The 25,603-nt window shown below is 41.5% G+C and overlaps 1 protein-coding gene across 3 annotated transcripts in view; it reads right to left on the bottom strand.

Moving 5' to 3' along the window:
* Positions 1-3,573: 3,573 nt before the first annotated feature.
* The window catches only part of pkib (protein kinase (cAMP-dependent, catalytic) inhibitor beta), a 79,771-nt gene continuing 57,741 nt past the window's right edge, over positions 3,574-25,603 (bottom strand). For all 3 annotated transcript variants that reach the window (XM_072555932.1, XM_072555933.1, XM_072555934.1), the window contains exons 2-3: positions 7,149-7,323; positions 3,574-4,254 (exon numbers count right to left, since the gene is read on the bottom strand). In XM_072555932.1, the coding sequence (XP_072412033.1) occupies positions 4,175-4,254; positions 7,149-7,296 (228 nt within the window). In that variant the 5' untranslated portion in view covers positions 7,297-7,323 and the 3' untranslated portion in view covers positions 3,574-4,174. The remainder of the gene's footprint in view (positions 4,255-7,148; positions 7,324-25,603) is intronic.

Below are 25,603 nucleotides of genomic sequence, written 5' to 3'. Positions count from 1 at the left end.
TAAATGGTACGTAGCATCCCTACCACGCAATTACAAGGCATTGATTTTATCCAATCAGCTGCCTGTAAGATTTAATGACAGTACTATTGCTGAATCCACACCACCTGTCAAGATACTACTGACATTATATTTGTGTGTTTTGACTTTTGACTTTGTTCCCATGAACCACCTTATAAATTCAATCCCTCCACCATGAACACCCAATGGCAACAGTGTGTACAATCTACAATACTTACTGCAGCAACTCACAAAGGCTCCGCATCTTCCAAATCTTTGACCGGTACCACCTCAAACAACAAGATACCAGGTTCATGGTAACAACATCAACTGCAAGTTTCCCTTCAAACTGGACACCATGCTGACTTGGAACTATATCCCGTTCATTCACTGGGATTGGGCAAGATCCTGTAACTCTCTTCTGAATGAAATAGCAGGTCTACCGACACTACATGGACTGTGACAGTTCAAAAAGGCAGCTCACCATCACCTCAAGAGAAATTAAGGATGCTGTCTTGCCAGTCAACATTAAAACTCAGAAAATCTGGCCCTTTGGTCTGCTATTCAATATGCTCATGGATGGTCATCCAACTCAGTAACCTGTTCCTGTAATCTCCCCAGACTCTGTGACCCCTTTAGTTTTGAGAACCAAATCTAACTCCTTCCTGAAAATATTCAATGTTTTGCCCTCAACCATTTTATTTGGCAGAGAATTCCATCAGATCACTACTGAAAAAATTTTTCATCATCATAGTCCTAAATGGCCTATGCCAATATGCATAAACCATGGTTCCAGGTTTATCGGTTAACAGGAACATCCTCTTGAACATTCACCGTGTCTAGTCTTGTTAGAATATTATGGGTTTCTAAGAGATCCTCATTCATTCTTCTAGACTACAAAGAATATAGTTGTAACTGATCTAGTCTGTCTTCATATAGCAGTCCTGCCATCCCAGGAATCATCCAACTTTCATTGCACTTGCTCAACAGCCAGAATACCCTTCCTCAGATGAGATCAAAAGTCACACAATACTCCAGGTGTAATCTCTGCAGGGCCCTCTACAATTGCAGCAATACATCGCTGCTCCTGTACTCAAATCCTCTTGCATGTAAGCCAATATACAGTTGTCTTCTTCATCACCTATCACATCTACATATGTACTTTCAGTGATTGGTATATAAAGACACCCAGGTTTCATTGTGCATACCCCTTTCCCAAACGATCCACTTAGATAATGACATCGCCTTCTGATTTTGCCACTAAAGTGGATGATGTCAAATTATACTTCATTATACTTCATCCACCATGCATTTGCCCATCCCTAGTTCCTGCAACATTGAATCACTCCTAGCTTCAACAAACTTGCCTCCCACTCAAAGTATACAGAATATCTTAATGATTGTGAGGAACAGTTGACCAGTTGTCAATGTAGATGCCCCTTTGCCCATTCAGAGATGAGATAAGGTAAAGTGCTGTTGAACATGTCTCTCTTTACTGTCAGAGGGTCTGGCCCTTGCAACTTCCTCCCTTCACGTAACACCTAGCTTTCCACAATTCTTGCATTTCACCTTGTCCCTATCCTTCCTCTGCTTTACTTGGGTGTTTAGGTCATGTGCCCAGGTGAACTCATTCACAAAATGTTTTAATGGCTCCATTGAGACCCTCCTTCTACATTTTCTGGAACACTGTATCATCCCTACCTGGATTAGGCAACCCTGGAAATTCCTTATATTTCCTATACTTTGATTTGACAACCTCAGTTGCAGTTTCTCCATTGTTCAGGGTACTGTCCATTATAGCACCCCAGTTACTTAAACCACTGCCTCCTACTTCACTCCACTCCACTCCACCCCACCCCAACCCACCAAATGACTCAAAACTGTCAGTTTTAAATCTCAATACTTTTGTCAATTATTTTTTCAGGATCTATGTCCATGAGTTATCTTGGCTATTTCCTGCACAGCTTTCCAAGACATTGGGGGGATGTTTCACCAATCTATGTATACCTTAGAATGCATTTGATGAATTTGTTTGCATTTCTTCCAATTTGCTCCAAAACTTGGTATTCCTTTAAGGCATTTAATTTAAAATCACTTGTTCCTTTCATGGTTTGAATGATTTATAGACAGAGGTGTTCAGTGTATTCTTTATCATTCCCAATCTAATCCTTGTCTTGTCTTAGTTTGTACAGTGTCTAACAGTGCCTGTCCATTCTAACACAGGTTGAGAGCCCTGAGATCCTGATCTGACCTTTTAAACATGCTTCAGAATGATATCAATATCATCACTTCACTACCCCTCTGTACCTACTTCCTTCTTTAACTCACACCATGCAATATCCATGTTATTATCATTATGCTGAGTTCCTCTGGTCCATTTTCTTTCCTCATAACTGTTGCACACCCTGCACTTGCTTTCTTGGCCTTTATTAATTGCTCCTCCAAGTACTGCTTATTTTTCTTGAATTCTACTGCAGTTTATACAACTTCATGTGTACATGAATCATACTGGTCTTGAATCATTAACTCTATTTCCCACTCCACAAATGCTACTAGAGTGCAGAGGTTTAGAAAATTACAGAGTCATACATGTTTGTTCTGTCTTTGTTTCATGTGTTCATGCTGCAGATTGACAATTCTCTTTCCCGTGTATGTTTTGTTTATTTTCCCTACCAATGCTTTTGCTTGTTTGATTCCAATTGAGTCCCAAGCATTTTTACCACCTTTGTTACAGTCTTCTTATGTTGCTCCATTAAGTATTCCATGAGTGACTGTTGTGGTGCCGCTTGCTGTGTGTTTCCATCATGGCTAGATTCTCTCAGTCAAATCCATCTATTAGGACATCCTTCTGTTCCCTGTTGTTTGCCCAGTGGTCTTTACGTGTTTACCCGAGGAATGGCTTCCACTTACTTCAGAAACAACCGGATGCACTGCATCAACTTTAATATGCCAGATCTGCTCTCCTTATTATGGTTCAGATTCCTGTTCAATTGAAGCGGTGGTCTGTCACTTCAAAGGTCCTTTTTAACAGGTGGTATATAAATGTACTCACCCATCCTCTGTTAGTTCTGAGTCCCTCTCTTGTTCAGATCCTGGAGACCTTGTCGATTATGTCAATTATAGTAAGTTCTTCAAACATCATTCCAGAGGCAGATTGTATGAAATATAATCGTTTTGCAAGCATATGCAGAGAAAAGTATTCAACTAAGAGAAATCTCTTTGCAAATTTTAGTCACAGCAAATATTTATACAGCAATTTCAAGTGGCATTGTCCTCCATGTTTGATTATATTTTGTGTCTCTTCATTTAATTATGTTTTGTGTCCCTTACATAAAAACATTTGTCCCATCCAGAACGAGAGAGAAACAATTTACATAACAAACCTCAGTAACCCAGATAGAAAAGAAAGCTTTAACACTGTAAGCTCTTTTAACGTTTTACTTCCCACATTAACTTCCGTCTGCTACAATCCAATTGCTTCCCGCTCATCATTCCTATCATCCACATATTTTGCATAAGAAATGTTTGAGCTTTACATTTCAATTCATGATTACAAGGGATATTTTTCAAAAATAATAAACAAAACAAGCACGTTTATTTTAAATGAAAACATTTTTTATCAAAAATCTCATCTAAAAGTTTTTGCAAATGCCATACAATCTACAACAGTATAAAGCAGGTAGTGTCCATAAAGGTTGGAAGTTAATTACATGAAAGACAGTACAACAGCACAAAGAACAGAATGTGGTAAGTGGCTTTAGAATAATAAATACGATAATTTCTTTATATTGCATTTTACGGAAGCTATTGTTAGATAAGAAAATAAACTCTAAATTAATTTTAATAGTTAAACTGCAAATTACTAATACCTGCACATATTCTATCCACAATGTTTCTTATATTTTACTGAGTTATATAAATATCATTTGAATCCATGTGTAGATAAATGCCATCAGTCAAAAAAAAATCAGAAGCAGTTACAACGAAACAGGTTGTTGCAATGTTATCATTTTGAGAATTCTATCTAATTCCTCCCCACACTGTCAAGAAAAAGAAATGCTGAGTTTGCTTCAACTTGAAGTGGCAATCTCTTGTATTTAATTGCTGCATAAATCTGGGCAATTTGGTGTCACTTGTGAAAATGACATATTACGCGGTGTTGTGGTTCAGTGGCCTGTTATGATGTATTTTCCTTATCTTCACATTCTTGTGGTTTTGGTGGTTCTTCTGACACAGATGTTTTTTCTTCTGCTCCATCTATGATCAATTAAGAAAAAGATGAATAAAGAGAAACAAAAAATATATACCACAATGACTTATTGCTTACAATGTATAGTTGTAAAAACAAATAGTACGGTTTGTTTTGAATGTTTATGACCAATAACCGATGTGAGTTTTGTTGTAATCATAACAATTTTGTCCAGATAGCTCTGAACGAGGCTGCTTTACCCAGTTATTTTTATTTTGTAAAAGCCCTACTTTTCAAAATACAATACCCTTGTTAATAAAGTGGTAATGAACACTCATGTTTAATTTGTGGAATTGGTTTATTTATTCTTGTTTATGCCTCTTATTAAGGGAAGTCTTCACAAAAAAAAACCTTATCTCCTAAGTTATGGGCTGACTTTCTGAGAACAAATGTTCATTTTTTTGTCTCAGCAAATTTGTGGATGATGATAGAAGCACCTTTATGTGAAAAATACTTGTCATTCCTATCAGTAAACTAGTTCTTAGATCATAAGCTGTACTTTCAGGTGCTGAGGTATCATTGTTGGCATTAATATGTGAGGCATTTTGTGTGACTCACATACTTATTCCAGCATAAATGTAGTGTCAAGACTCCAGAACAAATTTGCTGCGGTTAGGATATATTAATTGACTTCAATGAGACTTATCAAACACAGTGAGAGAGACAAAAAACAGCAGAATTGGCACAACCCTCCACTTTCCACTATAATTTAAACTCATGAAATGGTTACCTTTTAATGCTGCATAACCATCCACCTAGCCAGATTACATTGGTCCATGTAGTAATGTCAAGGAATACGATACTTATTAAAACTTTGCATATACACAGAATCTGTAGAGCTGCAGCATGGGGTATTGTTGGAAGCCAGGGCTAGTGTAACACTTGTATAAATTGACAATTTAATTTGGCAAATTTATTGAAGGAACTGTAAACTCAAAGTATAATAAAGCTATATAGATGTTCAATTGCTGAAGTCACAACAAAAAGTGAATGAATTCAACTAGCAACTTTCTCCACCGGACCTCTGTGTTGAACATCAGGCACTAACATCTCAGGGCATGCTTCATAGGTACTGGCTGTGTCCATCCCTTGTCCTCAGATACTGGTATAAGAAATATGTCAAACTCTAAGCAGCCTAGTTGTATACTTCTGATTCACTTAGAGGGTTCTTCTGCACCTTGTGCTGCACCAGCAACAATCATTGTAATGCTGCAGCCCTGTGCATTCAGGGGCATGCACACAGCTCATGGACTGATCCACACCCACATTGCTGGTTTCTTCACATGCTGTCATAGTGCTCAATCACTTGAAGCTACCTAGATGCTTGCAGTATCCCTACCTTGCTTGGCCTAGGCATTTTCCATTTGTCCCCTCACTCGAAGGTTCCAGGTTCCTATTACTTCTGGTTTGACTTACCATTTAGCAAAGACACAAAGGCAGGAATTTTGGCATGGTTATTATTTGGCCTCATTCAAGTCAAAGTGCATGGACTTCACTCAAAGTGGCTCCAGCTCTGTAAGTAAAAGGCAGCTTTCATACTAGTCCACGGGCTTGGATAGTCTGTCAGCTGCTCGGACAATCAGAGTCAGGGGCAATCAGAGTCAGGATGCTCTACGCATTAGGAGAGAGGTGCCAAATGTCAGGGAGCTCTCTGCTCAGCTTGTCCTTTCCTGCCTTATTATGGGAGTTGATAAAGTATGGGAGCTGGAAAAGCCCGGCAAGTCAGGCAGCATCGGATGAGCAGAAAAGTCAACATTTCAGATTGGGACCCTTCATCAGGGCTGCGGAGGGGGAAGGGAACTGTGAAATAGATAGAGAGAGTGGGGTGGGACTGGGGAAAATATGGGTGGGATGATGATGGGTTGATACAGTTAGGGGGTTATTGTGATTGGTCAGTGGGAAGGTTTGAGCAGATAGGTGAGAAGGAAAATGGAACATTGTGCCAGTTCTGCTTCCTGCTCCAATGCTGTCTGACTTGCTGATCCTTTCCAGGTCTACATTTTATCGACTCTGACTTCCAGCAGTCCTTACTATCTTCAAGCCACTGCCTTATTGTGGGCTGTTTTCCCCCTGGAGAAGCTGTATTAACGGGGATGAAAGTTGGTGGCACAGTCATTGTTGGTGCAGATGGGGAGGTGTCACAAGCAAGTGAGTAAGCTGGACAGAGGCCCTGTGGAGTTAGAGCAATAGAGGGTTGGAGTGACCGCAAATGAATGAAGATGTTGTAGGCAAGAGCAAGAGTGGTAGAGCATGAGCCTTGGTGGGAGATGGATACAGTATCAGAGTGTGAGCTATCGGAGAAAAGATAGTGAAACTTACCCTGGCAGAGTGGAGAAGAACATTGACCCTTTTCCTACATTTCTGACCATTCCTTCAACCCAAATGATAACCTCAGACCAGGCTGGCATGCTCTGGTGTTATGGTCTCCTCCTCTGATTCTGGGGGACGATGGCATCCCACTTCTGCACCACCCTATCCAGCAGGACCTCTAGATGTGCCCACAAAGTGAAGAGCACTGATTTCCCCATCTGTATATTGAGGGCAAATATCAAGAACCAATAGGTTTTAAAGATAATACAAGGGATGCCAGTTAATTCTGGAATATCCCGGCAGTGATAAGATATTCTGGCATCAACGCTTCCTAAGATCGAGCTGGAAATGAATATAAGAGATGCCATAGAGGCAGGTAGGTAGTTTATAATGCAAGTTTGGTAAGACACAGTGCAAATATTTAAGGCCTTGCAGTAAAAGGCTTTACAAAAAACTTGAGAGACCTCAAAGTTAGCCAATAAAAAATGTAAGATTCAATGCAGAGGTGGTATTTTGATTCCAACATGACTCTCCTTTGGAGTTCCAAAGAAGACAATGCTAACTGTCAGACTTTCCTGGCTGCAATCTTTACCTGTGTTTATGGATAATTCTGACAGCTTGTTTGGTAAATCAGCTGAATTGACTCCTGCTGGAGAGCTAAGGATATCAGGTAAGGCATTTCTACGGCCTGCTCGTCCTGATGAGACAAAATCTGTGACACCAGGCTCCACATCAGTCATTTCGGAGTTGTCTCTTCATAGCAACAGCTGAAAGAAAATTGGGAAGATTGTGAAATCATGGCACTTAACCTTTATTCCACTTCCCACCACTCCTCCCACACCCCCGCTGAGATTTAAAATAAATACAGCACTAACATGTCCCAGAGCAGTGAAACTATAATAGCCTCACCCACAAGGAAACCAGCAAGAATGGCAAATGAGACATACTGGGTCTGATATTTCTAGGGGATGAGTATGACCTGTAGTTCATTTCCATATATTACTATTTATTTTACTGTTTTCTCTCTCTCATAAGCCACAGATGACATATCCGATTGTCATAATTGTTTCATATTCAACTCATCTACATTCACTGAAGAGATATAAAATCAGATTTTGATTTCATGCGAAAACCTAATTTGCATCATTCCTATTTTGTATTTGTCAGTGGCAGATTCGCTATCACACAGGGACTCAAATGAGAAGTGGAACTATCCATCCCTTGCAAGTAAGTGGGATTGTTTGTTGTTATGGGAAAACATCCTTGTCAAAGGTAGTAAATATTCAATCGAAGAAAAATTGCCTAAGTAGCAGGAACCTGTGAGATGGATGTGGAGCTCATAGTCTGGGTCACTCTACTCATCCAGTCAAAGCAACTAAACAAAACTCTAATTAATAAATTTTAAGTAGCACAACAAAATCTTTATTACACTGTTCTCTGTTTCATATGTGCTTGCATATTTCCTCAAGTCAATCCTATGCATGGTTATGAGGATACGTTTCCACTGCAAATAAAAGATGTTTTCATTAAATGCCATCTCAGAAAGTAATACGTTAGCTGGAGAGCTGAACAGCAATTCAGGTTTCAAACTGAAAAGTTTAGAACATCTTAAGAAATAAATTTAAATATGTAATACTTGAGGGGTATTAGTGGTCATATTTCTTATGATTTACCAGAGATATATTTCACAAGATAGAGTTTCTTCTTAAAACAGTTCATAACTATATCAGTGAACAACGTTGGCAGCTTTATTGGTACTCGCAAGCCTTTTCTTCCTATTCATTACATGGTTAGAAACATATTCTGAATGAAAATCTATTTTAGAATCCTCTTTCATGTTTGCTTCATATGGCAGAAGGCCCTTGTCTTTTGATATTAATACCTGGCTTGAAAACCAAGTGTGACAATCACAGGAGTTATCCAACTAATTCAGCTGCAATAGGGAGAACAATTCTACTTTCTACATTTAACAAGGTATAAAAGAGGTTTTATTGACAGGCTTATAAATGCTGGTAAATTTAAAATTCTTACAAATCCAGCTTGTCCAAGATTATCTAGATTGTCTGCCCAATGTTAGTAAAATGCCAAATGTTTTTCTAGGTACGTGGATCTTTCTAAATTTCAATTATACTGGCTAGTTAAAGTGACGCAAGATCACTTCAAACCTAAAGCTGAACTTGGAAGTATTTGCTTCCTGCACAGTCAAAGCTGGCTTACAGAAATGCAGTGGAGCTTGTGTTGAAAAAAATTTCACATCTTATCTTATTACCGATAGACTGGTTCAATTTCTCATTTCAAGATCTCGACTGAAAAGGTTTCTGGAATCAACTGACCAACAACCTTAGTTCTACTTTACAAAGAACAATCATGGCATTATCATGTTGTACTAGCTCAGTAGTAGCATATTGATTGTGGATTTTGATATGTGAGCAGAGAACACTGAAGTTAATTCTACTATTGTTATCATTCCTAAGTTGCAAAACACCAACATAGCTTAGGCTCACTTAAAAATATTACCAGCAGAGGTCACTGTTCATTTAAAAAAACAGAATAAATGACTTGCAATGGCAAATGGTGGTTTTAAAAAATATCACTCTGAAAATTCCAAATCCCAAATTCTGTCTCTAGTGGTATTCCCACAAGAAGATTATTTCCAAAAGCAACACTACACTTGGAAAATATGATACATTTAAAAAAAAATCATTATTGACTTCCGACTCTTCCTGGCTCCATAATAAGCAAAAAAATAAAAGCTTGGCTTTCAGGCTCAGCCTCCAACAGTCCCTGAGTTGGTTGCCAAGGGCCTGACATTATTGACTGTATGTTGTGGTCTGTTGCTAATGATCAAGTTTTGTGTTAAGATTGTAGCTTGGGTGCCAGTTGTCGTGGTTGTGGGGATGTTCACTGAGTTGGGAAGTTGATTTGCGTCCCCTGTCTAGGTGACATCTTCAGTGCTTTGGAACCTCCTGTGAAGTGCTGCTGTACTGTGTCTTCTGGAATTTATTTGGTTTCGCTTCTGCTGCTTGCGGTTGTCAGTTCCGATTGCTCATTGTAGTGGCCGATATATTGGGTCTAGGTCTATGTGTTTGTTGATAGATGGCACTCATCCACAGACTCTTTTAATTAGCATTCTGACCTGGACCCAATATACCGGCCACTACAACAAACAACTGGAACCCGCAATGGGAAGTTGCAAGAATGGAACCAAATAAATTCCAGAAGACACAGTACAGCAGCTCTTCACAGGAGGCTCCAAAGCACTGAAGATGTCATCTAGACAGGGGACAAAATGTCTGCAAATCAACTTCACAGCGCAACGAGCATACCCACAACTACAACAGTTGCTAATGAATTTTGAAATGGCCTCCAGCACCACACAATAACATTAACAAAGAATCTAAAACCTCTTTCAGTGTGGACCTAGATGCATGCATGATTAACTTGAAAATAAAATGGGGTAGAGCACTTCAGATATAGAATGTGTGCATTGAACATGTGGACAGTGAAGTTCTCCACTCAGAGTACAATTTGTGTCCCTGACACACTCAGGACTTCCTCCAAGCTGTGTTCAACATAGAAGAACACTGATTCATCAGCTGAGGGAGGACACTATGTGATAATCAGCAGGACCTTTCCTTGTCCATGTTTGACCTGATGCCATGAGACTTTATGGGTTTCAGAGTCAATGTTGAGGATCTCTAGGGCAACTCCTTGTTAACTGTGTGCCGCTGTGCCGTGGGCTCTGCTGGGTCTGCCCTGGCAGTGGGACAGGACATATCCAGGATGATGATGGTATTGTCTGGGATATTGTTTGCAGAGGTTTCTTTGCCCATGTGTGACCTGCTGCCATAAGATGTCATGGGATCCAGCATCAACATTGAACACCGCCAGGCTAACTCTCTCTTGACAATGTGCCACCAAGCTGCCACCTCTGGTGGATTTATCCTGCCATTGGGACAACGATGCCCAGGGAATGGTGACATCCAGGACAATGTTTGTGAAATATGATTCTGTAAGTATGACTATGTCAGGCTGTTCTTCACTAGTCTATAAGACAGCCGTCTCTCTTTTTGGCACCAGCTCCCATATGTTTGTCAGGTAATTTTTGCAAGATGGGCAGAGGTGCATTTGTCATTGTAATTTAAAAGTGATTTTGTTAATACTGGGTGATTCATCTGGTTTCAGTCCTTGTATTTGATTTTTTCATAACGAGATATGAATAAGTAGTGTGCTACTCATTTCGGAGGGCATTTAAGGGTCAACCATATTGCCATGAATTACTGTCACATACAGTAGTATGTTTTCCACTCCTACACAATATTAGTGAACCAGATGAGACAACCATCTACAATGGTGTCATGTTTATCCTTTAACTAGCTTTGTTAATAAGTTATTACGATTTATTAATTGAACTCAATTATTCATTTCAATTTATTATCTGAATTCAAATTTCACTATTAACCAATGGGGATGGGGGGGTAGGTATCAAAACCATGTCCCCAGAGTCTTGGCCTAGGTATCTTGATGGCTTATTCAGTGACATTGCCACCATGTCACCCCTATCCTAAATACCAGTAACCTGAGTAGCAGGCCCTTAAAGTGGCATTAATTTCCCACCTAAAGTTCCCAATTGGCAGAAGTGTAAGCAGGTTCTCTGTTTACCTTAGCAGCATCTGAATAAAGAGGGTGTAGATGGGATATTGTCAGTGTAAATCACCCACAACTCTCCTGCCTGACTGAATCCCTCTTGTCCCCAAATGCACAATGGGGAAGTGCATTAAATCACAGCTCATGTTTTAGACCAGACAATGAATAATGTACCATTCTTACTCTTCTCACTAGAAAATCTGAATATTTCAGCAACATTCCATAAGAAATCAGTTGTACATGTGCCAAGATTTTAATGCAAGTGAACACAAAGAGAATAAGAAATGCTGGAGATCACAGTGGCTCAGGCAGCATCCATAGAGAGAGAGAGAGAGCAAACTAACGTTTCGAGTCTAGATGACTCTTCATCAAAGCTGAAGTGAAATGTGGAGGGGGCAGCATTTATGCTGTAGTGAGGCGGGGGTCTGGTAGGAATGCTGGGGAATGAAGGATGTTGGTAGTTCAGATTAAGTGATCACAATGTGAGAATGGCATAACGATGGGGTGTCTAACTGCCAGACTGGAAAGAACAGACAGTCCCATTGGATTTGGGGGGAGAGAGTGTAGCAAGCAAAGCTGAAAGAAAGGGAAGAAATGGGTTCACTCTTTGAAGGTGTTGAACTCAATATTAAGCCCAGAAGTTTGTAAAGTGCCTAACTTGAAAATGAGAAGTTGTTCCTCTAGTTTTCGCTGTGATTCGCTGGAGTATTGCAGCATGCTGAGAACAGATAAGTGGGCATAGGAACAGGACACTGTGCTAACATGGCCGACTACAGGAAGGCTGGGGTCATGCTTGCACACAGACCTGAGGTGTTCTGCAAAACAGCCACCCAGTCTGAGTTTGATTTCTCTAGTGAAGAGTAGGCTACATTGGGTACAGCGAATACAATACACAAGATTGGAGGATGTACAGGTGATATGCTGGTTCACTTGGAAACACAGTTTAGGCCCTTGGATGGTGAGCAGGACGGAGGTGAAGGGACGGGTGTTACACCTTCTGTGGTTACATGGGAAGGTACAGTGGGACCCGGGGTGGGGGTGGTGGGGGTGGGATCGAGCGCTGAGAAATGCAGAAAAGGATGTGAGGGGTATACATGTTTGGTGGCGCCATTCTGTTGGAGTTATTTGAAATGGTGGATGGCATCAGAGGAATTGTGGATGTAGGTGGGCAGGGTCTGGACAAGTGGAGAGAGGATGGAGTTAAGGTCGGAGAAAATGAGCTCAGTGGGGTAGGAACAAGCTGATACAATAGGTCTACTGAGGCAGTCTGGTTTGTGAATTTTGGGAAGGATGTTGGAATGGCCTGTCTGGGGTTGGGAGACTATAAGGTTGGAGGCAGTGGGGAAAGGATTCCCAGAGGTAATGAGATTGGCGACAGTGCAGGCAACAATGGATTAATGTTTAGATGTGGAGTCATGCTCCGGGGGTGGGTGGGGGGGTGGAGGGCGATAGGAAGAAGTGTCTGAGAGCTGGTGTTGAACCTCTGCAAGGTGGCGATCAGTGCACAAAACTACAACAGCACCAGCTTGGTCAGTGGGTTTGATAACAAAGTTAAGGTTGGACCTGAGAGAACAATGTGTGGAAATTTCAGAAGAGGACAGGTTAGAGTGGGTGAGAAGAGCAGAGAAAGTGAGATGGTTAATGTTACACCAGCAGGTTTCAATGAAGAGATTGAGGGCTGTTAAGAGGCCAGAGGAAGGGGTCCAAGTGGACGCGAACACTGAAGGCGAGTGATAGGATCAGTGGAATGAGGGGGGAGTCCTGCCCAAAGAAGTGCGCATGGAGATGGAGATGGTGGAAAAACAGCTCCCCCTAATGGTGAGCCTGAAAGGTGGGGGCATATGTGTATGAAGCTGAGGCCTTTGCTGAGGACAGTACATTCAGCCTCAGAGAGGGGAAGGTCAGGAGGTAAGATGAACACATGGTAAGGTCTGAGACTGGATGGAGTAAACTCTTGGGAACAGAAAGGGGTGTCATCTGAGGGCTGGGAAGGGATAAGCACGAAGGGAGGGTAAGGGATCAGCTCTGAATGACAGGTCCTAGAGGCGGAAAGAGGAGGGCAGCACAGGACAGGTGTTGGAGTCTATAAGTTGCTAGAGCTGGTGAGCCTTGAATCCTGAAGGAAAGAGAAAAAGTCTTTTGTTGAGGTGACAGTTGAGATGAAGGATGCAGTGAAATGGAAGAATGGCACAGCTTGGAGAGAAGGTGAATCGATGTTGCTGCAGAGTGGAGTCGAGTTTATCACCTTCCCTTTCTTTTAGTTTTGCATATTATATTCCCTCTTTCCTCTCCCCCCAGTTCCATTCTGTTCTTTCCAGTCTGCCATTTTTCTGCCATTCTCGCCTTCCGATCACTTATTCTGAACTATTAGCACCCTTTCTCCCTGAGTATTTCAACTCCCACTGGCCCTCACTATTGCAGAAATACTACCCCCTCCACACTTCACTTCAGCTCTGATGGAAAATCGTCTTGACTCGAAACATTTGCTTGCTCTTGCTCCATGGGTGCTGCTTGATCCATTGTGACCTCCAGCATTTCTTGTTTTCAATACAGATTCCAGCAACTGCAGTAATTTGCTCCGATATTGAACATCAAGAGTTTCAGGTTTCATTGCTATAAAATCACAACACAAAGTAAATTGGAGATTATATTCATAAAGAGTTCCAAAAAACATAAAGTAAATAGATAATTCCCACTGCATTTGCATAAATTCTGACGTGCATTCAAATGTATTTGAGCCTTCATTGGAAAGATTGTAGTGTTGAAGGAGTAAACAATTAGCTCCAATCATTGGTTTGTTAAGGTCTTTTCACTGAAAATGATTTAAGATGTAGTGCACATATGTCTTTTCACAAGATGAGGTGATAGAAATCAGTGCTTAGGCTTGTTTTCACATTGAAATCCTAATGTGAATGTCTCTCTTTGGAAACACAAGCTGACTGTCTGGAGAACTCTGAAACTAGGTCAGAAAATTTGCATTTTAATGCCTGATTTAAATATTAGTGAAAGCTGCCTGTTTAATGGCTACATCAGAATTACATCAGGACTAGTTTCCTAACGATCCATTGAATACACTCACAACTTGTCACTTGTTTTTTGTTTCCTCTTTTAACGGGTCTCAGTGGAGGAGAATGGAGCATTTTCTAATTTTAGGCACTGTGTTTGGTGCAGAGTAAAAATTTTTCTTCTCTGCCCTAACAAACATAATACATCAACATCAAATGGCTTTAAAGTGTACAGAGAACATGTGTATTCTGAATCTTGCTTTCTAATTTGAAACCTTAATGTCTCAACCTCAACTTCACTTGCTTAATTCTCTTCTCTGCAATGTTACCACTCCATCAATGTCTTTTTTAAGTGTACTGTGCCTAATATCAATATAGAACAGAATATGATGCACATCCCATCCCTCCGACTCCAGCATGTGAGAAGTTCAGAGTTATGGCTTAGGTATTAGTGGGTCATGTGATCATGTGGGAAAATACAGACTGGAGATTCCACACCTTTTCACCTTCCTCCAGTTAAATCAAGGTTGGGAAGGGTAGCAATTACTTGGCTAGAGCTCAAGTGAGAGTACCGGCTGTTTCAGGACATCGATCCATTGTCAGTGATATTCAGCTAGCATGGGTCCTAACATACAGCGAGGCTACCTAGTAGGCTTTACAGTGACCTACTAGGATGGGTCCAATGTTCTCAGTCGAGAGTGTGGTGCTGGAAAAGCACAGCAGGTCAGGCAGCATCCAAGGAACAAGAGAACAAGGGCAAAAGCCCTTCTTCGGGACAGACATTTCCAGCAGCACACTCTCGACTCTAATCTCCAGCATCTGCAGTCCTCACATTTGCCAATGTTTTCAGGCCCAGAATCAGGAAGAAGAAGGGCCTGCAGGAGCTAATGCACTGGCCTTGTTGTCAAATCCTGCCCTCACAGGCTAGCAAGTCATCTGAGGGCCCACTTACCTGCCTCTGGAATATCCAGTGTCAATCTTCTGGGCAGGCCACATTAGAATACAGGTAGTGCCCGCTGCATCCAGTTGCCTTAGGGGTGAGATTTCTGCTGCAGGCATGGCAGTGCAGCAATGAAACATCTCTGGAGGAAAGACAAACCCCAGCACAGAGCTCCTGATGCCAATTGAGAACTTTATTCCAGGTTGGTGGGAGAATCAACAAATTCTGTAGTGGCATGCCTACTGTCCACATTGAAAGTCCAGGGATAATTTTTAAATTGGACCTAACCAGTGATTTACATGATGTGGAAACATCAAATGAGATAGCACAGAAGGAGGTCATTATGATATCCTTAAAGATTGAGACTGGGAAATAAGAATGGTGAACCTGGAAATGGCGGAGGAGTTGAACAAATACTCTGCAGCAGTTTTCATGGTAGACGACATTGGTAGTATTCCAAAATATTAAATAATCAGGCACTAAACGGTGTAGGAAATAAATGCAATAACTATCATTTGAAAAAGGTTCTAGGGCAACTAATGGGGCTAAAATTGCCATTGAGGAGATAGTGGTGAGCTGCTTTCTTAAACTGCTGCAATTTTTGTGACATTGATACATTCACAGTGTTGTTACGGAAAGAATTCCAGGATTTTGTCCCAGCAGCAGTGATGAAACAGTGATATAACCCTATATCAGGATGGTTTGTTGATTAGGAGGAAGGTTGCATGTGGTTTTCCCATGTATTTACTGTCCTTGTCATTCTAGGTGGTCATGAGCATGGAAGCTGCTGTCCAAGGAGCATTGGCAAGTTGCTGCACTACATATTGTGGATGGTACACAGATCAGACACATTGGTGATGGAGGAGTGAGTATTGAAGCTGTTAAAGATGGTGTCAATCAAGTGATAACTTTGAACTGAATGGTGTTGAATTTCTTGCGTGGTAATGCCATTGAATATCAGGGGAGAAAGGTTGGATTCTCTGTTATTGAAGATGGTCTTTGCCTAGCACTTTTGTGGTAAAAATGCTGTTTGCCATTTATTAGCTCAAGACTGAAAGCTGTCTTGGTGTTACTGCACCTGGCTACAGACAGCTTCAGGATCTGAGGAATTGCAAACGGTGCTGCACATTGTGTAGTCATCAATGAACATCCCACTTCCTTATGATGGAGACAAGGTTATTCATGAAGCAATTGAAAATGGTTGGCTGAAGACACTACCCTGAGGAACTCCTGCAGAGATGTGCTTTGACTGAGGTGAATGACCTTCAACAAGCACAATTTTCATTTTCGTACTAGGTATGAATCCAAACAATTTCCACAGTTCCCTATAGCTTCTTATTGATTTCAGTTTTACTTGGATTCCTTAATCAATCAAATGCTGCCTTGTTGTCAAGTACAATTACCCTAACTTCCCTTCTTGTTTTAACTCTTTTTCATGCTGTAAGCTGACGTCAAGAGCTGAGCAGGCCTGAAACCTAAACCGAGCATAAGTGAGCAGATTATTCCTAAGGAGTTATTGCTTGATTGCACTGTTCATAATAAGTTTCATCACTGTTCTGATGATTGAAAGTAGACTGATGGACAGTGATTGGCTGGAGTGGATTCATCCTGCTTTCTGTGCACAGGACACATCAGGCCAGTTTGAATGAATGGATATGCTGAGAGATGGTCCCTCATGGGAGAGACTAGGAGCACAAGGCATAGAATAAAGGAGCACCAATTTAAGACTGAGGTAAGATGGAATTTCTTCTCTCAGAGGGTTGTGAATCTTTGGAACTCCTTCCCACAAAGAGCTGTGGAGGCAAAATCCTTGTGTGTATTTAAGGCTGAGATAGATAAGATTCTTAACCAGTAGGGGAATCAAGGTTATGAGAAAAGGCAGGAAAGTGTGCAAGGGGAATATCAGATGAGCCATGCTCCTATCAAATGGCAGAGCAAGCCCCAGAGACTGAACAACATACACTTGTTCTTATTTCTAATGGTCTTATTTTGGGTATCTGCCACTGAAAAAACTTTGATGGAGGGAAATCAATGTGTCACATAACAAAAGGATGCACCGTGAGTCTTTGACCAGAATGAAAGTGACAAACTCTGTTAGTTTTGAATGGTCAAAATCCATTCTTTCAGACTGTTACGTAGTCTTCAGAACCTACCATTATCAGCAGAGGAAAGACAGGTGACAACTGTGTTTTTTTTTAATTCATAGGGTTTTAGTGAGAAAACAATCACTTTTTTTGGTGGGTTTATTCAGAGATAACTTTTGTAGCAATGGGTGGTTAGGTTTGTAAGCAGTTTATCTCTTCAAGAAATACAGCAAAAAAGTTAAAGATTGATTTGGTCTATGAGGATATTTCACTGTCTCACCTTTCAGACATTGTTTACTTGAACTGATATTTTGTACTTACTATATAAAACTTGAGATTAAACTACTTTACAATTTTATCTATTAGTATTTCTGAACTTTCTGGATTAGTTTATGTCATATGGTTTTCAACACTTCCCCACTATGTTCCTTGTTTTAAAATAACTTGCTCCAAGTAATCACAGGCAGAAAACACATTGAGCAGATGGCCTTTCAGACAAAGAGTCATCAATAGGTGTTTGATTTAATAAGGGATTTGGATCAAATAAGCAAGCTTTCAGGTGACGAACTCAGGGTATCGTTCATGAGGACATGACCACATCCATCCCTCTATAATAAACAAGTAGGCAAGGATTATATGATAAAATGTTTTGCTATCTCAATGGTTAGCGATAAAACACAATGAAGTGGTGTGATGTATAATAAGCGATTAATAATTAAAGACATCTTAAAAGTTCAAACCTATTGTTTAGGATATTTGCAATGATAATTAATTGCTGGAAAGTGACACTACATGCAATAAGCTGATACACAAATTGCTTTATCGGTACCATTTTCTCTTGGTAGCTATCTATGAAATGGGTGAGTTAAGACAGACAAGCAATTTTAAGAGCAATGATCTTATAAGTTGAGTGACATATAAAAGAATAAATGAATAGAAAATGGAAGTGAGCATATAGTACCGATGCATTCCAAAATTAACCATAATTTGTTCATGCACTGTACATGCATGCCCCATGCTTCAGAGACAAATTAATGTTACGAGTTCTAGTTTAGAAAGGGTTAATAAGTCCTACTTTCCAGAGTTGTGTTTGCAGGAAGCAGATATCAGAAGGAATACAGAAGAAAGAGGATTTACATGTATCTGGAAAGGCAAGGACTGATTAGAGATAGTCAATATGACTTTGTATGTGGGAACTGTCTCACTAACTTGATTGAATTTTTTGAAAAAGTGACAAAGAAGATTAATGAAGAGGGTGGTGGGTGTTGTCTGTATGGACTTCAGTAAAGCATTTGACAGGGTTCTGTATGGTAGTCTGGTTAGATCACAAACATGAATGGATCCCCAGGACCTGATTGGTGTACCCTAGAACTCTGTGGGAAGCTAAGGAAGTGATTGCTGGACCTCCTGCTGAGATATTTGTCTCATTGATAGTCACAAATGAGGTGCTGGAAGACTTGAGGTTAACGTGGTGCCACTGTTTAAGAAAGGTGGTAAGGACAAGCCAGGGAAGTATAGACCAGTGAGCCTGACATCGGTGGTGGGCAAATTGTTGGATGGAATCCTGAGGGGCAGGACTTACACATATTTGAAAAGGCAAGGACTGATTAGGGAGAGTCAACATGGATTTGTGTGTAGGACATCATGTTTCACTTAATTGATTGAGTTTTTTGATGAAGTAATAAAGAGGGCCAATGACGACAGAGCAGTGGACGTGATCTATATGGACTTCAGTAAGGTGTTTGACAAGGTTCCTCATGGTAGATTGCTAACAAGGTTAGATTAAATGGAATACAGGGAGAACAGGCTTGAAGGTAGAAGCTTGAAGCCTGAGGGTATCCGTTGCTCCCGATGCGGCTTCCTCTACATTGGGGAGACTGGACGCCTCCTAGCAGAGCGCTTTAGGGAACATCTCTGGGACACCTGCACCAATCAACCCCACCGCCCTGTGGCCCAACATTTCAACTCTCCCTCCCCCTCTGCCGACGACATGGAGGTCCTGGGCCTCCTTCACCGCAACTCCCTCACCACCAGACGCCTGGAGGAAGAATGTCTCATCTTCCGCCTTGGAACACTTCAACCCCAGGGCATCAATGTGGACTTCAACAGTTTCCTCATTTCCCCTTCCCCCACCTCACCCCAGTTCCAAACTTCCAGCTCAGCACTGTCCCCATGACTTGTCCCACCTGCCTATCTTCTTTTGCACCTATCCACTCCACCCCTCCTCCCCCCTGACCTATCACCTTCATCCCCTCCCCCACTCACCTATTGTACTCTATGCTACCTTCTCCCCACCCCCACCCTCCTCTCACTTATCTCTTCACCCTTCAGGCTCTCTGCCTGTATTCCTGATGAAGGGCTTTTGCCCGAAACGTCGATTTTACTGCTCCTCGGATGCTGCCTGAACTGCTGTGCTTTTCCAGCACCACTCTAATTTAGATTGAAGGTAGAAGATCTGGTGGTGGTGGTGGAAGGTTGCTTTACTGATTGGAGACCTGTGACCAGTGTGTGCCACAAGATTTGGTGCTGACTCCACTGCTTTTTGTCACTTTTATAAATGATTTGGAAGTGAGTACAGGAGGTATAATGAATAAGTTTGCAGATTGCACCAAAATTGGAGGTGTAGTGGATAGTGAAGAAGGTTTCCTCAGAGTATAATGGGACCTTGATCAGGTGGGCCAATGGGCCGAGGAGTGGCAGATGGTGTTTAATTTAAATAAATGTGAGGTGCTGCATTTTGGAAAGGCAAATCAGGGCAGGACATATATACAGGTCCTGGGGAGTGTTGCTGAACAAAGAGACCTTGGAGTGCAGGTTCATACTTCCTTGAAAGTGGAGTCACAGGTAGATAGGATAGTGAAGAAGGTGTTTGGTATGCTTCCCTTTATTGGTCAAAGCATTGTGTATAAGAGTTGGGAGGTCATGTTGCAGCTTTATAGGACATTGGTTTGGCCACTTTTGAAATATTGTGTGCAATTCTGGTCTCTGTACTGTAGGAAGGATGTTGTGAAACTTGAAAGGGTTCAGAAAAGATTTACAAGGATGTTGTCAGGGTTGGAGGGTTTGAGTTATAGGGAGAGGCTGAATAGGATGGGGGCTATTTTCCTGGAGCGTCAGAGGCTGAGGGGTGACCTTATAGAGGTTTACAAAATCATGAGGGGCATGGCTAAGGTAAATAGACAAGGTCATTTCCCTGGGGTGGGGAGTCCAGAACTAGAGGGCATGGGTTTCAAGTGAAAGGGGAAAGATTTTAAAACAGACCTAAGGGCAACCTTTGGTGCATGTATGGAATGAACTGCCAGAGGAAGTGGTGGAGACTGGTACAATTACAACATTTAAAAGACACCTGGATGGGCATATGATTAGGAAAGGTTTGGAGGGATATGGTCCAAGTGCTGGCAAATGGGACTCGATTAATTTTGGATATCTGGTGGGTATGAATGCGTTGCACTGAAGGGTCAGTTTCTGTAGTGTACATCTGTATGACTCTATGACATGGGGTCCAGGGGAAGCTAACTAATTCAATACAAAATTGATTAAAGATAGGAGATGGAGGGTGGTAGTCGAGGGTTTCTGGAGGCCTGTGTCAAGCAGTGTGCTGCAAGAGTTGGTGCTGGGTCCACTGCTTTTTGTCATTTATATAAAAGATTTAGATATAAATATAGGATATATGTTTAGTAAGTTTACAAGTGACACCATAATTGGAGGTGTAGTGGACGGGGAGGAAAGTTATCTCAGAGCACAATGGGACCTTCATCAGATGGGCCGATGGGCCAAGGGGTGACAGATAGGGTGGCACGGTGGCACAGTGGTTAGCACTGCTGCCTCACAGCACCAGAGACCCGGGTTCAATTCCCACCTCAGGCGACTGACTGTGTGGAGTTTGCATGTTCTCCCCGTGTCTGCGTGGGTTTCCTCCGGGTGCTCCGGTTTCCTCCCACAGTCCAAAAGATGTGCGGGTCAGGTGAATTGGCCATGCTAAATTGCCTATAGTGTTAGGTTAGGGGTATGGGTGGGTTGCGCTTCGGCGGGTCGGTGTGGACTTGTTGGGCCGAAGGGCCTGTTTCCACACTGTAAGTAATCTAATCTAATCTAATTTAGGTAAATGTGAGGTGTTACATTTTGGAAAGGCAAATCAGGGCAAGACTTAAACACTTAATGGTAGGTGCCTAGGGAGTGTTGCTGAACAAAGAGACCTTGGAGTGCAGGTTCATAGTTCCTTAAAAGTAGAGATCACAGGTTATCAGGATAGTGAAGGAGACATTTGGTATGCTTGCCTTTAATGGTCAGTGCATTGAGTATTTGAGTTGGGATGTCATGTTGAGGCTATACAGAGTATTGGTTAGGCCACTTTTGGAATAATGTGTTCAATTCTGGTCTCCCTGCAAGAGGAAAGATGTTGTTAAACTGGAAAGGGTGCAGAACAGATTTACAAAGATGTTGCCAGGACTGGAGTGTTTGAACCACAGTGACTGGCTGAATAGGCTGGAGTTGTTTTCCCTGATGTGTCAAGAGTTGAAGGGGACCTTTTAGAGGTTTATAAAATAATGAAGGGCATCAATAGGGTGAATAGACAAGGTCTTTCTTCCATGGTGATGGAGTCCAAAACTACAGGGCATATGTTTAAGGTGAGAGGGAAAGATTTTAGACGGACTTAAGTGGCAATTTTTTCATTTCTGAAGGTGGTGTATGGAATGAGCTGCCAGAGGAAGTGATGGAGGCTAGTATAATTACAACATTTAAAAGACATCTGGATGAATATATGAATAGGAAGTGGTGCTGAACAAAGAGACCTTGGAGTGCAGGTTCATAGCTCCTTGAAAGTGGAGTTGCAGGTAGATAGGATAGTGAAGAAGGTGTTTGGTATGTTTTCCTTTATTGGTCAGAGTATTGAGTACAGGAGTTGGAGGGTCATGTTGCGGCTGTACAGGACATTGGTTAGGCCACTGTTGGAATATTGCGTGCAATTCTGGTCTCCTTCCTGTCGGAAAGATGTGTGAAACTTGAAAGGGTTCAGAAAAGATTTACAAGGACATTGCCAGGGTTGGAGGATCTGAGCTACAGGGAGAGGCTAAACAGGCTGGGGCTGTTTTCCCTGGAGCGTCGGAGGCTGAGGGGTGACCTTATAGAGGTTTACAAAACTATGAGGGGCATGAATAGGATAAATAGACAAAGTCTTTTCCCTGGGATTGGGGAGTCCAGAACTAGAGGGCATAGGTTTAGGGTGAGAGGGGAAAGATATAAAAGAGACCTAACGGTCAACTTTTTCACACAGATGGTGGTACGTTTATGGAATGAGCTGCCAGAGGATGTAGTGGAGTCTGGTACAATTGCAATATTTAAGAGGCATTTGGATGGGTATATGAATAGGAAGGGTTTGGAGGGAAATGGGCCAGGTGCTGGCAGGTGGACTAGATTGGGTTGGGATATCTGGTCGGCATGGATGGGTTGGACCGAAGGGTCTGTTTCCATGCTGTACATCTCTATGACTCTATGACTCTAAGCGTTTAGAGGGATTTGGGCCAAGTGCTGGCAAATGGAACTAGAATAATTTAGGAAATTTGGTTGGCATGGATGAGTTAGACTCAAGGCTCTTTTTCCGTTCTCTGTGACTCTATGTTGAGATAGCACCCTACCAATTGGGAGATCTGGTATTTTGTTGTGCAGAATTTGACTCTACTGCCTGGTTAAGTGTAATTTCTGTTATGCCTGTTATGATAATTTATTAAACTGGTAAACCTAGTCTGAACACACCTGTACTTGGAGTGGTTATAGTCAGATCCTGAAAGGAACAATTATATTCAAATTGGCTTTAAAAATCCTACATTGATGTATGGTAGCAAGTTGGCAGCCAGATCCCTATCTCAAATATTAATTCACAGCCCCACCACTACCTCTTCTCTCTCTTTGTAAAAGAACAATATTTACTTTTTTAAAATCTCTATTTTTTTTTTCTTCAGCAATCCAAATCATAATCTTAACCTAGACTATTACATGGATCCCAGTGCACCATGATAGTTGGCTTTTTCTTAATTCAACTAATGTCTGAAAACTCAGACTGTGCTGGTTTGGTTTATTTGGCTGGTTTATTGAAGAGGCATTATGGTAGCAGGTAGTGAACTGTAACAACAATGCAGGCAAAAGTAAGGACTGCAGATGCTGGAAATCAAAATCTAGAGTGTTGTTGAAAAAGCACAGCAGGTCAGGCAGCATCCAAGCAGCAGGAAAATTGATTTTTCAGGCAAAAGCCCTTCATCAGGACTGAAGGCAGGGAGCCTCCAGGGTGGAGAGATAAATGGGAGGGGGGTGGGGGTGGGGAGAAGGTAGCAAAGAGTACAATAGGTAGATGGGAGTGGGGATGAGAGTGAAAGGTCAGAGAGGAGGGTGGAGCGGATAGATGGGAAGGAAGATTGGCAGGTAGGACAGGTCATGAGGATGGTGCTGAACTGGAAAGTTGGAACTGGGAAAGTTGGAGGGGAAATGAGGAAACTGGTGAAGTCCACATTGATGCCCTGGGGTTGAAGTGTTCTGAGGCAGAAGATGAGGCGTTCTTCCTCCAGGCGTCGGGTGGTGAGGGAGCGGTGGTGGGGGAGGCCCAGGACCTGCATGTCCTCAGCTGAGTGGGAGAGGGAGTTGAAATGTTGGGCCACAGGGCGGTGTGGTTGATTGGTGTGGGTGTCCCAGAGATATTCCCTAAAGTGCTCTGCGAGAAGGTGTCCAGTCTCCCCACTGTTGAGGAGACCACATTGGGAGCAACGGATACAATAAGTGATATTGGTGGATGTGCAGGTGAAACTTTGATAGATGTGGAAGGCTCCTTTGGGGCCTTGGATGGAGGTGGGTGGGGGTGGGGGTGGGGGTGGGGGTGGGGTGTGGGGGGGTGGGCACAGGTTTTACAATTCCAGCGGTGGTAGGGGAAGGTGCCAGGAGGGGAGGGTGGATTGTTGGGGAGCGTGGACCTGACCAGGTAGTCACTGTAACAATAATGCAAACAAACAAGTAATCTTGATTCATGAAATTACAATTAACAATCATGAAGTGAAAACACGATAGAAAGTAAAAGAAGGAATGCAGTTATGATCATTTCAGTCTATTGTTAATTACAATAGTCAGTGAAATGTAGTCCCCCAAACCTTAGTTTAGGGAATAGAAATGAAAGGCAAACAACACTCTAAAATTTATGTTTAGGTCCAGAGATCAAATTGACAGATTGAGTTCATAAAATTGTCCTTCATTTACATGCTATTTGTGAGTTTTATAAAGTAAGAAATTGAACTTGAAATGTGAGAAAATCCAATATAAGGTGACTATAATCTCATCTCTGCTCCAGCTTCCTCTCCGCACCTTTACTCCAGTAGTTTGGTCGGAGGCTGCGATAACTTCATTCCTAAAAGTCCATTCTAGGCTCTCAAATTTTCATTGTAGTTAAAACAAAGTAGAAATACAGAAAATTTGTGGGAGATAGTTACTAAATTAGCCGCACTATCTTTTTCTCTGCGATTTTATAATGACAGGCAGTGATGCTTACATACTCCTGTTTGTAATCCTATTAGCAAACGAGTAAATCGCAGAAAGGATGAAATAGCAGAAAATAAAATTACACCAGTCTGTCATTCTGCCCAACAAAATAACTTTCAGTAAGTTAGCCACTTAATATTGGGACAAAATTAATTTAGTTAGAAATTACGATTATCAGTGTTATAATTTTGCCATTCTTCACTTTCTTAAATCATGGTTTTTCAAAAATTCACTTCTAGAGAGCTATGTGTGCCTCCTGTGGACCAACAGAAAAGCACTGTGCTGATAATCTATTTTAGGCTGAACTACTAATTTTACTAAGGAGATTATACTGAACAAAAATAGATCAGCAGATTAAACAAGTTGCCTGCCATCAATGGATAAATTAACCTGTTCTCTGAACCTATCACAATAAACTATTTCTGTAAAAATATTTTATCAGAACTGTTCATATGAAATTTTGTTTTGTGATTTGGCTGAAATAAACAAACTAAACTATCTCAGTAGCTTTTATATTCAGGCAAACTTTGAAAGCTTGCGGCTGAAGAGTTGCTAAACAAACCAAGATAAAAATACAAAAGCAGTCCAAGGATAAATTACATATTGATGCAGAGTGACACCTAGTGTACAAGTGTGGTATTTTAAAAATTAGCTAACTTATTATTTCCTTTTGGGATGTGGGTGTTGCAGGCTGGCCAGCATTTATTGCCAGTCCCTCGTTGTCCTTGAGAAGATAGTGATTAGCTACCTTCTTAAACTGCTGCAGTCCATGAGCTGTCAGTCGGGAGGTAGTACACTTAAAGCAGTTATTTGATGCCCTTTAAATTGTACTTCTTTTACTTTAAAAAATACA

Source organism: Chiloscyllium punctatum, chromosome 3, assembly GCF_047496795.1.
Source record: "Chiloscyllium punctatum isolate Juve2018m chromosome 3, sChiPun1.3, whole genome shotgun sequence".
NCBI lineage: Eukaryota > Metazoa > Chordata > Chondrichthyes > Orectolobiformes > Hemiscylliidae > Chiloscyllium > Chiloscyllium punctatum.
This window is presented reverse-complemented; position numbering and strand designations above follow the sequence as displayed.